The sequence below is a fragment of the Gopherus flavomarginatus genome, chromosome 13 (genome assembly GCF_025201925.1).
Source record: "Gopherus flavomarginatus isolate rGopFla2 chromosome 13, rGopFla2.mat.asm, whole genome shotgun sequence".
NCBI lineage: Eukaryota > Metazoa > Chordata > Testudines > Testudinidae > Gopherus > Gopherus flavomarginatus.
Genome location: NC_066629.1, coordinates 28377112 through 28390741, shown reverse-complemented (window position 1 = coordinate 28390741; position 13630 = coordinate 28377112). Strand labels below are relative to the sequence as shown.

The 13630-nt window shown below is 53.4% G+C and overlaps 1 protein-coding gene across 3 annotated transcripts in view; it reads left to right on the top strand.

The window, feature by feature from the left end:
* The first annotated feature begins 1227 nt into the window (after positions 1-1227).
* The window catches only part of LOC127033746 (transmembrane protease serine 13-like), a 92488-nt gene continuing 80085 nt past the window's right edge, over positions 1228-13630 (top strand). For all 3 annotated transcript variants that reach the window (XM_050921906.1, XM_050921909.1, XM_050921908.1), the window contains exon 1: positions 1228-1529. Coding sequence is in view for 2 of the 3 variants with exons in the window: in XM_050921909.1 (XP_050777866.1) it covers positions 1523-1529 (7 nt within the window). In the remaining variant the exon portion in view is untranslated. The remainder of the gene's footprint in view (positions 1530-13630) is intronic.

Below are 13630 nucleotides of genomic sequence, written 5' to 3'. Positions count from 1 at the left end.
TCATTTGGTCCTGTCTCAGTGCAGGGCTGCACTAGATGACCTGTTGAGGCCCCGTCCAGCCCCACATTTCTGTGCTTTTGTGTGTGAGGATGCTCTGACGCCTCAGCCTGTGCAATTTTTTCCACAGTTAATTGAAAACAAACTAACAACAAAGAAAAAAAATAACCTCATTGAAACCCATGTCATTTTCCAACAGCACAAAGGCTACAATTGTCTGGGGAACTCGTTACTAAAGTCCAGGTAGAGTCTCTGAGTTGGCAGTGCCAAGGAACAGCTTGCATCATCTCAGCATCACTGAACTGTATTGAGAAGTCGTGCGGAATTCAAAGTCTAGGCACAGACAGAGCAGAGGGGCTGCCCAGGGTCTGATTCAAGGGGACGTGAAGATCTAGGCGAGGGATTAACTACAGCGAGGCCGCAGCCATTTGACCGAGAACCAGATTTCAAACACTGCAGGAGCAAAGGTTTGAATTCAACCCATGTTAAAAATAGGGATGAAAAATTGAGAACCAGATCGAGGTGCAGATTTGAAAGCACTCCTCGCGCCTGGGTATTGGAGGCAAGGTTTGTTCTGGGGCTCTCTCAGTTGACCGGAAGTGGCCTCTCTTGTCTGCCTGAGAGTTTCCTGAGGCCCCCTAACCGGCACTTCAGCGGGTAACTTTTGATAGTGTCCAAGGCGTGCAGGAAGCACTGGTTGGTAGCAGAGGAAGGCCCTTTCCAGGAGACTAGGGCATTGGTGTGTGGGCGATTCTGGCCCTGGAAAGAACTTTGCTGACCCTGCCCTTGCATGCAGGCGGGTGTGCTGTGGGACTAGCCTGACGAATATCCAGGCAGGGGATGAACTTCGGAGAAAGGCAAACCCTCATCCCCCTAGCTCGGGAATAAAGCAGGCTGCACAGCAGCAAGGGGCAGGTGGTTTTTCCACTTTATCTGTCTTGCATTGCCACCTAGGTCCAATTCGATGGCTTGGGCTGCCCCACCCCCCGAGGCGGTTCCCGTGTCTTTTGCTTTTCTCCATCGTGCTGTGCCTGTCCCTGCGGGGCAGGGCGGGGCGGGGAATCCACCCCCCAGCCTATTGGGACAAGCAGAAGAAAGGAGAGCAGGGCTAGCTATTGCAGCTGCTAGGAGACGTGTAAACAAACCCCTTTGCAGCAGCCAGTCTCAGGAGAAAGTGATAGAGACACAAAGCCCCCTCCACCTCTCCACAGCTGCTTACAGAAGGAGAAGCCCTGCTGAACACATCACCTAGGCTTTGCCTTAGGAGCAGCCCAGCTTTCCTCTGGTTGATGTATTGATGCTGAACAGAGGGAGTCAGGGCAGCGGGGCTGGACTTTCCTGTGGCTGCCGTACATGTGCACGGATGCCTTCACTGTGCTGCCGAGAGCTGCCCCCTGCCCCTGGCTGCTTTCACTTGCCAAGCAAGCTCCTGGCCTATGGAAATCGGCCCGTTTCCATGTCACTTTAACGTCCCTTCCCACCCTGCGTGAGACCATTCCCTCCAGTGTCGCTGCTGGACGCTGCAATGGCAGGTAAGCGTCAGGGCTCTGTCCTGGGGCTGTGCCCAGGATGAGCAGGGAGAAGGGGGGGGGTGTCAAATTCTAAGACAAAATGGCCCACAAAGGGGAGAGATTCAACAGGGACTGTGATTCAGGCGCCTAGGAGCAGGGATGGGAGCTGCTTGTTGAGTGATGTCAGACTTCTCAGTGGTTCGCTGTTGTTAATCATTTGCAGGGTTGCCCACCCCGAGCATTTAGAAATCAGGAGTCAGGCCCCCAGAATCGTGGGCTCCAAAACATAGTAAATGGTGGTGGTATTTTTTCTTTGCCTCCTGCTTTCTGGGGCGCTGGGCCGCATTCAGCTTGTCAGTATTTTCTCCACAGCCACCAGGGCTAGAGGCTGAGGTTTTGTTCAATGACAGCTGCGAATCTCGTGTAGTCACCGGACTCCAGGAGCAGGGCATTAAGAAAAGCAGCAGATATTGCGGGGTCGGGGATAAAACCACGCGGGGCAGCGCAGAGAGCGGGCGATCAGCAGTGTCATAGGGACAGAGTGCTGCCCTGTGTTCTAGCAGGGTGCAGACATGCCCACTGGCCTGGGCGCTCAGTCGCACCTTTCACTGACGGGGAACATCTCCACCAAGGGCGGGGTGGGACTCATCAGCTCCAAGAACTGACAGGTCAATGCTCACTTTGCAGCTACTGGCTTATCACCGTCCCCTCCCACCCCCCAGCCCTGCACCCATGATCCTATTTACACCCATGCAAAGGGAGAGCAAAATGGGCATGAAATGTCACCAGCTCAGATTCTCCCGCCCCTCACTTACACCAGAGGGACATTTTCACACCCACCCTGGTCTGCTTTGCCTCGGTGCAAACGACTGCACAAGCTGCGGGGCTGAAGGAATCTGGCTGCATTGCCTTTATGAATGGTGCAGGGCCTGATTCTGCAGTGCCTGGGCCCCTGTCACATTCCCCTGAGCAACGTGGGTGCAAGATGCTTCTGCTTTGACCCATTGCCTTCTCCACCCAGGTTGCCTGGTGAGGGCGAGTCAGGCTCCCAGAACGCTATGTCAGTGGGTTTTCCCTGTGTTCCCCAATATTCATGTACCATGACCTGTTTTCCTCTTCACGACAAAACCTACTCAGCAGCTGCTGTTGCCTCTCACTCAGCCAGCGGCTGGGTCTAACTTCACCTAATCTGTGTTTTCTTTAGTTATTAACTGATGCTGCTCCTCACCCCTGGCTTTCGAGGCTATGTCTGTGGGTGAGGCCAACACTCCCATGGTGCAGAGCAAGCAGGACATTAGCCGCTCCCTGGCACAGGGCTGAGTCCTTTGGGGAACAGAACACTGGGGTGCACAGTACCTGGGTGTCCCGGCACTAGCCCCCATTCTTCTCTGTGGCAAGGGTGTTTGGATCAGTCTCTCTCGTCCTTCTCCTTCCCTGTGCTGTCTGCCTGGAGCTCAGGGCTGCCCCGGGCTGGCTCTTGGTTTTGGGGGCCATTGTACAGGGTAGGGAGTGAGACCTGAGTCAGGCCTTCCCTCACCTGCATTCCAACCTGAAGTCAGGGCCAGGGTCAGGATTCGAATCCACGATCTGCAGATCCCCTGTCCGCTGCTCAACCCTCCAGGCTACTGTGGAAATGCAAGCTTTTATTCTCATTATTGTAAACCCTTTGGATACCTGCAAGCGCGGTGTCCATAACTCCTGGGAGTGCGGAGTTAGAAGGGGGGGGGTTTCACTGTGATGCGCTGAGCTCTCTGGGCAGTCTGGCCATGTTTTGTAACACCTTCCTGTCCCTTCCACCTCTCTACCAGAGCCCGTGCAATGGGCTAAATCCTAACAAACTTGACCCTGCAGTTCAGTGGTGCAGGAAGAGATGTTCACGGTCTGGTTTATTCCTCCCTGGAGCAGATTAGTCAGGATCTCTGTCCTTGAAGCCAATGTTCAGCAGTGAATCATGGCAGGGCAGCAGGTGGCGGGTTAATGCACAATATGCCAGCTGCTTGCCAGGAAGGAGATCCAGGAGTCTGGTGTGAAAAAGAAAATCTGTCTGGGGAGTGGGTGTGTGGGGCGGTGAGAGTGAAGGGGGAGCAGGAGGGGTGTATCTTTGGGGCTAGGGGGTCAGTTTAGCTTTCTGCCTTTTCCTATGCCCATCCCTGACTCGATTTCCTCCAGGAAGCTGCTATCTTCTGTGTGTGGTGTCTGTATAAATGCCAGATTGTTTTGCAACAGCCCAGCCTGCTCACCCATAAAATACCACCTGTGGCCTCCAGGTGATCATGCAGAGCTTTGAACAAACACATGACCGGTCCCTCCAGTGGCCTCTGAATTCCAGCCCCACCTCACAGATGGAGCCTCTTTTATAACCAAGAGGGCGGATGCCACCATGCCAAGGGTGGGGAAGTGGTAGGCTAGGCTTAGCCTAGGTCACTGAGGAGATTCCCCGTCTGCAATAATCTCTGGCAGCTGCCCACTCTACATAAATGCTTGGAGCCAAATTCCCACAGTGGCCCCTGGGTGCTGGCAGGGCCTCCGCTGAGCTCCTGTCCTTCGACTTCTCCCACCGAGCTTCCCGCTTGTTGGAGCCCAGCTCAGGGTTCTGTTTGCACTTTCAAAGGCCTTTTCGACCAGCTGAACTCTGTCTCTCTGTTTCTGCCTCGGGTCCGTCTTTATTGCATGTTTCATTGCAGACAATTCAGCCCTGGTGAAATTTACAGGCGATGCTGGAATGAAAACTTGCCTAGAGACTAGACTAGTGTCTAGAGACAGAAGTGGCCAGTAGAAGGACATCCTGTGCATGTCAAATCCTTCTTGAGCAGAGTGGGTAATGTCTGAGCTTCAGTTGGTCTTAGCCTTTCCTTGGGTCTATGCAATCTCCTCATATCAAAAGAAATTCTCTGCTTTCAGTCTGGTCTCTGGAGGCAGCCAGTCAGTGTTTGTGCAGTATCTCTCTAACTGACTTCAAACAGAGACCATTGTAATTGTAGCTGCGCTGGCTAAATTCAAAGCTGGACAGGAACTGTGCCAGCTTGTTTATGTAAAGCAAACACTTTCCTTGGAAAACTGGAGCTGCTATGACTAATTAAAATAACCTTGCTGTCATCTCTGACAGAACATCAATGCAGCTTCTGGTGCTGTGGTGCCCCAAACCGTGTCCTGGCGAACACAAACCAACAGTGTTTGACTCAGAGATGAGCATTGGAATCCAGGACATTTGAGGGGAGGTTCACCCAAGCCTAGGTTTGCTGCACCCTGCTTGTGTCAAGGATCAGTGAAAGGGGTCATTCTGACATCCCTGATTCCTCTGGCTGTGTGGTCAGACAACACGGGGGTGATGGGGCAGAGCTGCGTGCTGAACGGTTACATTTACTGCTTTTTACTTTTAAGAAAGAGAGGAAGGAAATCTTCCCATGCAGTGTCAACCTGTAAGGGCTCATTAATTAGTGGGTAAATGGTATGCACTCTGGCCTGGGAGTGAGGAACTCCTGGGTTGTACGAACTCACTGACCTTCGGCAAATCTCACTGCCGCTTTTTGTCTAGTTCTCCCATCTATAAAATGGGGGATGGTATTCCTTTACCGCCCTCTCTCACTGCGAGGTGGCTGGACTGATTCATCAGGGTCTATAGAGGGCTCGCTCTGTGATGGGCACTATTAAATGGGTAATTACACTGCGTCAAAACCTACATCATTGGCATGAAAACATCTCCCATTCCTTCTGCCAAAGAAGCCTGCTAGCTAATGTGAGCTGTGCTCTGTGCAGACTTTGCAAAGGGAAGTTTCTAGAACCCTCTAAAAATGGCGGTCAGATCTCTGGGACGTAGAAATGGGACATCCATAGGGATGCCTCCTACACTTCCTTGTAGAAGCCTGAGTTACAGTCACATTCTGCCCCCTTTAAGCCTATTGACTTCAATAGGAGTGTGTACTCCTCAGTGTGAGTAAGGGGTGCAGATTTGGGGCTTTGTTCCCATTGAAATCAATGGTCATTCTCTTGTCCTGAGCCTTGTCTGCACTAAGATCTTTTGGGGCAAATATCCTGCTGCTCAGAGCTAGTGTTTTCTCCACCTGCATTGGGTGACACAGTGATGGAAACACCCATGTGCACTCGCATTGCAGCTGCCAGTGGGGGAGAGACAACAGGGCAGATTTTCTGAAAACCCTCATGCACGCAGCCGTGTTAGTGCACACGGTGGCACCCACATTCCACAGGCCAGCTCCAGGTGCACTGGCCGAGAAACGTGGGGGAGGCTGGCACAATTCTTGCCTATGCTTTGCTCAGCTGTTGCAGTGACTCTTTTAGGGAACGACCCTTCTAAGAACATGTGTTTTGACCTCAGGAAGAGCCCTGGACCCCCCAGCAAGAAAACTAATTCCAGCGACATATTTGTGCAGTTCCTAGCGGCGAGAGGCAGGAGGCGAAGCCATGCAGAAGTTGAGGAGCCACGGGCTCTGGGCAATAGCGTCTCATGATATACTAGCAAGCAATAAAGCAAAGACCAGAAGAAGAAAGGAAGCAGAGAACGGGTTGCACACCTGGGCTGAGAACTGCTGTTCGATATTCAGAGCCAAGGGGGAACGGGATAATAAATCTGCCTTGTTCAGACATGGAGTTGCTCTTTATCTGACTGAGTCTGAAACTCCCACAGGAGAGCAGTGAAATGGCAGCAAATAGGGAGGTGAGCGTCTCCCATCCCTGTGGGAAGGATGGTGGGATCTGCCAGGGGCCCTGGGAGCTGAAAGAAAGATGTTCTATGCTCCCATGCTGGTGACTCACCATGTCTGCCCAGCTGCAAGGTATCCTTCAGCCTGTGGAGAGAGTCCGTTTCCTAGATCCAAGGGCTGCCTGGAACGCAGCACGTGCCCTCCTATCGCTGGGTGCCTGAAAGGTGCCAGAACCCATGCGGTTTGTCCAGAGTCTCAGATGCTCTGCAGCTGTCCCCACTCTGCCTGAGCTGAGCAGCCCCTGCTCTTTGGTGCTCTCTCCCAGCACTGACGGCTGGACAGCGGGAGTGCTATTTAAAACCCACAATGGGAGTTGTCAAACAGGAATTATGATTTGGATTGTAATTTGACACCCATCTGTCAGCATCAACATCACCTGCATAATCTCTGCATCTGCCCCTGGCGAGTGACTCTGCCCAGATTAACCTATCGGGAGAGAAGTGATGGAGCAAGGCTCTTCTCCGTGTGATAACAGGCACCTGACCCACGCTGCTCTCCCTCTATCTGTCTGTCCTTCCGCATTGTTCCAAGTTGGGTTTGAGTCAGAACTGTTATAGGGTGGAGGGGAAGGAAGAAGATGTGACACGGAAGGTTACCAGACGGTGATGCCCTTACTTCTAAGGTCACCAGCTCCTCATATTTCTAGGCAAGTAACCCAGTTTCATTGCAGTGAGTCAGTGAGCACAAGTCGCCTGCCTCTTCACCCAGTTTCCTTGCTGTAGCTGCTCCAGGGTTCTTCACCCTGACCTGAGCTGAGCTGGGGTGTTGTGTTGCTGTTGACTCTTAGACAGCCGTTTCAGTGCTCCATACATTTATCCCTTGCTTACCCTGTGTGTGCACGTGTAAAGCATGCTGAGCACCTTGGATTGAAAGGGGCTAAGCGCAGCTACTTTACAGAAACGCATTTTGAAGATTGCCATGGTGCTGCTGTCGCACTGAAGCTCTCACTGCTGAGCTGGGCTGCTTCGTCCCAGGGGCTCTAGCACAAGGGGCTCTGTTCTCCTCCAAGGCTTTCACTGCTCAGCTGTAGGAGACGCCTTGCGTGGCTTTTGTTGCTAGTCAGCTTGTCACCTTCGAAAGAGTTACAGCCACCTTGGGTAGGACACAGCACAAGCGACTGGCGCAGGCACGTTACACGTGTCGGGCTGGGACACTGAGTGCCAGGCCCCATCAGTCCAAGTGCCACCTTTGGCAGCTGGGCCAGCTGGGTTCTTGGCCTGAGGCTGCGCATTGGTGGCTGCAGAACACTGTCCTGCACTGTGAGGGTCTGGGTGGGGATGGGAGCCTGGCCCTTCATTGTCCTGAGGCCCTGTTCCCCCGGGGAAAGCGCAGCAGAAAAGCAACGTGGTGACCTTGGCAGGGCTGTTTGAAACCCATCTGCTGTGATAGGCTGATTGTTCTGGGTGCTTCTCATCCACTGTTATCAGGCCAGCCCCTCTGGCCCCACATGAGGGTGGAGGGGACGGAATGGATCATTCCTCACACCTGGCCCCACATGGCGAGGGGGATGGAATGGATCGTTCCTCACACCTAGCCCCTCTGGCCCCACATGGGGGGGGCACGTAATGGATCGTTCCTCACACCCAGCGCATGCCTTCATCTCAGGACAGATCCTGGCCTAGATCTGGAGGAACTCCACTAAAGCCCTTGACATCACTGCGGAGTTAACCGAGGTAGTTGAGCTCCTGGTCCCTAGCTTGTCCCCGGCACACTGGGTGCTCTGCTGACTCCGCTCTGCTTGGTCCTCCCTCTGCCTCCCTTTTCCAGTAACGGCTCGAGGCCCTTTCTGATGCTGTGCCCAACATCTGCACTACCCGCTCTGCCCGTGGGACGTGCAAGCTCTCCTCCTCCTCCAGATCCCCTTCCCCCTTCGCCAGCCCTCCCTGCAATTACATGTCAACGTTCAAAGCCCCCAAAGCAGAGGAGCCAATATGTGTGTAAGAGTGAGCCTGCTGCCCCACCCTTCTCTGCCATAACTTTCCCCCTCACCCAGGACCGGCACCAGGGTTTCTGGCACCCTAGGCACTGGGCCATTTCAGCGCCTCGCACTAGGGTCTCGTGGCTCCGGTGGAGCTGCCGCAGCCGTGCCTGCGGAGGGGTCGCTGGTCCCGCGGCTCCAGTAGACCTGCCGCAGGCACAGCTGCAGCAGGTCCACTGGAGCCGCGGGACCAGAGGATCCTTCGCAGGCATGGCTGCGGCAGGTCCAGGGGAGCCGCAGGACCAGCGGACCCTCCGCAGGCACGGCTGCGGCAGGTCCACTGGAGCCACGGGACCAGCGGACCCTCCACAGGCACGGCTGCGGCAGGTCCATCGGAGCTGTGGGACCAGCAACCCCTCTGCAGGCACGGCTGCGGCAGCTCCACAGGAGCCGCCTGCCGCCCCCCCCGGCAAAATGCTGCCCCCTCCATAATCCTGGCGCCCTAGGCGACTGCCTACGTTGCCTAAATGCAAGCGCTGGCCCTGCCCCCACCACCCAGCCCTCTTCCCCACCCTTCTCGGTTGTCTGGCTGGGCCTTGCGAGCAGAGACCTGTCCTTGGGCTCTGCATGAGCAGCGCCATGCTGTGCATGCCAATGAGTAACAATGGGGCCAGGTTGAACAATAGGTGTGAGTGGGATTCAGCCTGAGGGTGCCTGTGCGAAGAAAGGGATAAACAAATTGCAGCCGATCCCCGGGGCGAGGGAGGCAGCTGGCAGCCTTACCTTGCTTACTCCTCCCTCCTCAACATCAGGCATCGGTCACTGCCGGGGGGCCAGACATGAGGGGGCTGCTCATGTAGGGCCATCACTGTGTCCCTAAGGACACTGATTATTTCAGCATACGGGGAAGCTCGGTGAAAGAGAGTTTTGGGGAACTCAGAGAGGTCTGTGCCCTTCCCCCACAAATCCAGCCCCTTTTTCAGAGCTGCCTCCCTAGGACCCACTTGGCACCGTTCTGGGATTGAACCAGGGGTTGGACACTGTCAGCTGGGGGAGATGCTTGTGAATGCCACCCGCCCTGTAACCACAAGGCTCAGCACAGCAGGCAGCGGATGTCTCGTCCTCAGCGGGCAACAAAGAATGTCTCCCTTGGGTCACCCGGAGTGCACACGGGGAAGTTTGAGTCACAAGTTGCTCTCTGTGTCCCTGTGTCACACCGAGATGTTACACCTGTGGGTTGGAATATCTCCATCTTCCTAGGGAGTCTCCCAGCAGTGTGTAGAGTAGCCATGCTCTCTGGAGAGCTGGGTTTCCGTGCTGTGTGAACTGGCAAGGAACTGTGATGAACGGACGCCCCCTGACTTATGCCATCGTTCTGTTCTGGAAAGCCTTGCGTAACTCAAATTTTGTGTAGGTCGGAAACGCACACCCATACATTAAGCAAAAATTTCTGCAACTCGAAAATCCTATTTCTGGCTTATGGAACTTTTTCTGTATGTGCGAATTTGCGCAAGTCGGGTCTTGCATAACCCAGGGAGCATCTGTATGGTGTAACAGGTGCCCTGAGAGCTGATTCCTCAGCCATGTACCAGCTCGCTAGCTGGCCTCTGGTGCAGTCAGAGGCTGCACAATGGCCAGGCTTGACTTACCTGAGCTTTTTTACATGTGTATGGAGATGTGATAGATAGCAGCAGGAGCCCTAAAATCAGAGAGCCAGTTTCCTCCCTCAGTTTCCATGGCAGTCTGGATGCTCAGCACCTCTGTCACACAGACCCCACCCTGGGCGTGCCAAGACAGGCACTAACAGCTCTGGCACTGGAATTAGCTGGGGACATTACGATGGCTTTCTTGTAATAACACAGTAATGAGTAACGCAGGGCCTTAGGTTCTGCCTCAGCAGGGTAGTAGTGACATGTAATAGCACTGCTCTACCTGGTGTGGGGGCTGTGAAGTTTAACTCACTAGTGTTTGTCACGTGCTTTGAGAGCCTTGGCAGGAAGCTGCTGGAGTAGAGGCTAGTGTTATAACCTCCTGGGCCCTGGTTCAGGCACTACACCTTTAAGCATGCACTTCCATAGGTTTAAATACTGTTGCGACTAGGGATGCTTTCTGGAGCTTGGAAGAGGTGCAGTGATCGTTAACAAACTGTCTCAAATAGTTCAATACTAAATTAAAAAATAATTCATCTGAAAAAGTCAACTTCACTCTTTCCCTTCCTGTGCTTTGGGGCTGCTAAGTAGGACCTCGCGGATAACCACTCACCACCAAAATGCCACAACCGTCATTTGAAAACATGGACGTTGACCATGCAGAGAGGCGACAATGGACACAGCTGTGTCTGTCTTACCTGACTCTCTGCTGTCTCAGCAGGTGAGCAGGAAATTAATGAATTAATCAAAGGAAGTGGGCTGTGTTCTTCAGAGCAATTCCCAAATGTTACCAGGCTGGAGGTGGAGTGAAATTCCAGCACCTACTGGAGAGGGAGAATTTGGCAAAAATGCATCCCCCCTGAGTATGTTATGGCTGCTGCCTAATGGATTTAATATGTGAAAACAGGGAGGAAAATCAGATCAGTGAGTGTGTTGATTGTAGTTAGAGATGAGCATGCATATCACTGAGAACCGACTAGAAAGCTCTGGCATTGGCAAACTCATTAGAAATGGAGGGTGTGTATTTTAATTTGTGGTTAGTTAGAATTTTCTTTTATAATGGACCTTTCCAGACTAGCAGGCAAGAGTCTTCACTGCTTAATTATACATGCAGCTTACCCATGGCAAATGTGATGAGATGATCAGTATTGGAACTAGCTCAGTATTGGAGCCAATTCTTTTGCAATGCCTGCATGATAGGTCTCAGAATGTGATTGTAAATGGGAATCGTCATTGAATGGGTGTGTTCATAAAATCATCACTGATAAAGTTTGCAGGTGATACAAATATTGGGGGCGTGGTAAACAACAAAGAGGGCAGGTCACTGATTCAGAGTGATCTGGATTGCTTGGTAATCTGGGTCCAAGCAAGCAATGTGTGTGTTAATACGGCTAAATGCATCCATCTAGGAACAAAGAATACAGGCCGTACTTGCAGGACGGGACTCACGCCTGGGAAGCCGTGACTGAAAAGATTTGGGGGTCGTGGTGGATAATAAACTGAGTACGAGCTCCTAGCATGACACTGTGACCAAAAGAGCTAATGTGATCCTGAGATGCACAAACCGGGGGATCTCAAGTAGCAGTAGAGAGGTTATTTTCCCTCGTATTTGGCACTGGTGTGACATGCTCTAATAGTAAGAAACTTAAGGAGCACAATCTATTTAGCTTTTAACAGAGAGAAGGTTAAAGGGTGACTGACCAGTCGGTAAGTACCTGCACGGAGAACAAATATTTAATAATGGGCCCTTCAGTCTAGCTGGGCAAGGTCTAACATGATCCCATGGCTGGAAGTTGAAGCTGGACAAAGGCAGACAGGAAGTAAGGCACATGGGGTGATTAACAGCTGGAACAATTGACCCAGGCTCGTGGTGGATTCTCCATCACTGATGGTTTTGAAATCCAGATTGGATGTTTCTCTACAAGCTCTGCTCTGGGAATGATTCTGGGGCCACTGTGCGATTCAGGGGGTCAGACGAGATGATCCCAATGGTCCCTTCTGGCCTTGGAATGTATGAATCTCTGTGCTTATGTCTCCCCATCTGTAAGCAGCACTAACACCCGTCCCAAGGGCGGGGGTGGGGGAGGCTGTGACGTTAAAGAACTAACCGCTAACGTTTGCACAGTGCTTAGACACCCTGGGATGGAAGGTGTTAGGAGGCAGCCAACCCACCCAGCTGCATTCTTTGAGCCTCGCTGATCCATTGTGTTGTACTGCCTGGCTGTGCTAGTCACCTGCAATCCCCATCTCATTGTCTCAGCCCTCGCCTGCCTGGGCTCAGTGACCATATCAAGCTCCACAGACTGTTTCTTTCTCTCTGCCCAGGACTCTCGAAAGTGCAAGTGTTCTAAATATTCACTGCCCCGTGGCCAGTGCAAAGCGGGTGTGAAACGCTGCCATTCTGGTGCATTGGCCAGCATGAGACTCTGGTGTAAGCAGCAGCACATGGTGCAGTTGGCCCCAGGCCCAGGAGACCCTGTTACATAGCGACAAGGTCCTGAGTAGCCTAGTGAGGGACCTGTGCCAAACAAAAGGCATCTAAAGGTGCGAACTTGTCGCGTGTGGTGTCACGCCAGCCTGGCCGAACACAGCGGGAGGGTTTGTAGCTGGAAGGCTCCCTGGGCCGGGTGCAATGCTGAAGCCTTTGGAAAACAGGAGGCAGCAGTTGCAGTGGCCAGAAACCCCCCAGATACGGTGCTTGGAGACCAGTGCCTGCTACTCCAGCCCATAGAGTGGACTAGTGGGTGCAGAGGCCACAGAGGGGGTGCATGGCAGCCTCACTGCCTACCCGCAAGTTGGTGGGGGGCTTGTTCATTCAACCCCCACCCTGGACAAAGTCAGGGAACTGGTCTATGGTGGAGACTGTCACCCTCAGCGCTCCCTGGCTAAGGCCCTGCCACCCCGTCTCGCACTCTCCCCATGCTGAGCGGTGCAGCACCTCTCCTGTCTGCTGGGGCTGCTGGCTCTTGGCACTGGCACTGTTGTAACCCGGAGGAGAACACAAAGGAGCTGAGGACACAATGTGCGTTGTGTAATATTGACCTGAGTGGCACCACTCCCTCCATTCCCAGAGCAAGTTTCCTGGCCAGGCGGGGAGGCCTGTCTGCTCCTTTCTCACGGACGGGCTGTTTGTTTTTTAACATACCAATAACTGGTGACAATAGCTGGGAAGGCCAGAAGAGACTGTGATGTTCATCTAGTTTGACCCCCTGCAGAACATGAGCCAGGGGCCTCCCCCAGAGATTCCTGCAGCAAGCCCAGGGCTTGTGGCTGAGTTAGACTGGCTGGGAGCCCTCAGTGACGTGACAGAAGGGAAACCTGCAGTCACCACAACGGGACAAAGGGTGAAAACAGACCCCACGACTGGAACCGTGCCCCTAGGCAATCTGGGTTTGGATGTAAACTGACTCCTTAGCTGGAGGCAAGACAGGGCAACCCCAGGCCCCAGCTTGGGCCCCACCTCCGAGGATGGCTCCTTTGGAAAGGGCTGACCCAGCTGATCCACTGGGCAGCGGCGAACCCAGGGCCATGGCAGCTCAAAGCATGGTGGCGTGGCTAATGAGCATTGCCATAGGCCTGGAGAACAAGCCCTCCGCAGTGGAACGCGCTGTGGTGCTGTGATTGGATTCAGTAACTCGAGACCCCGGTTACACAGACTGGCAGGCGTGAGTGGACGTGCTGCTGACCTGCTCACGCCGGCTGCCTTAGGAGAGCTCAGCTTTGCACTCACTCCGTACGTCTTTATATCATTTGCACCTTAAGAAACAAATTTCCCAAGCTGCAGTATCTGGATTTGGTGCAGCGGAAGGGGTCAGGAACCTGCAGCAATCCTCTCAC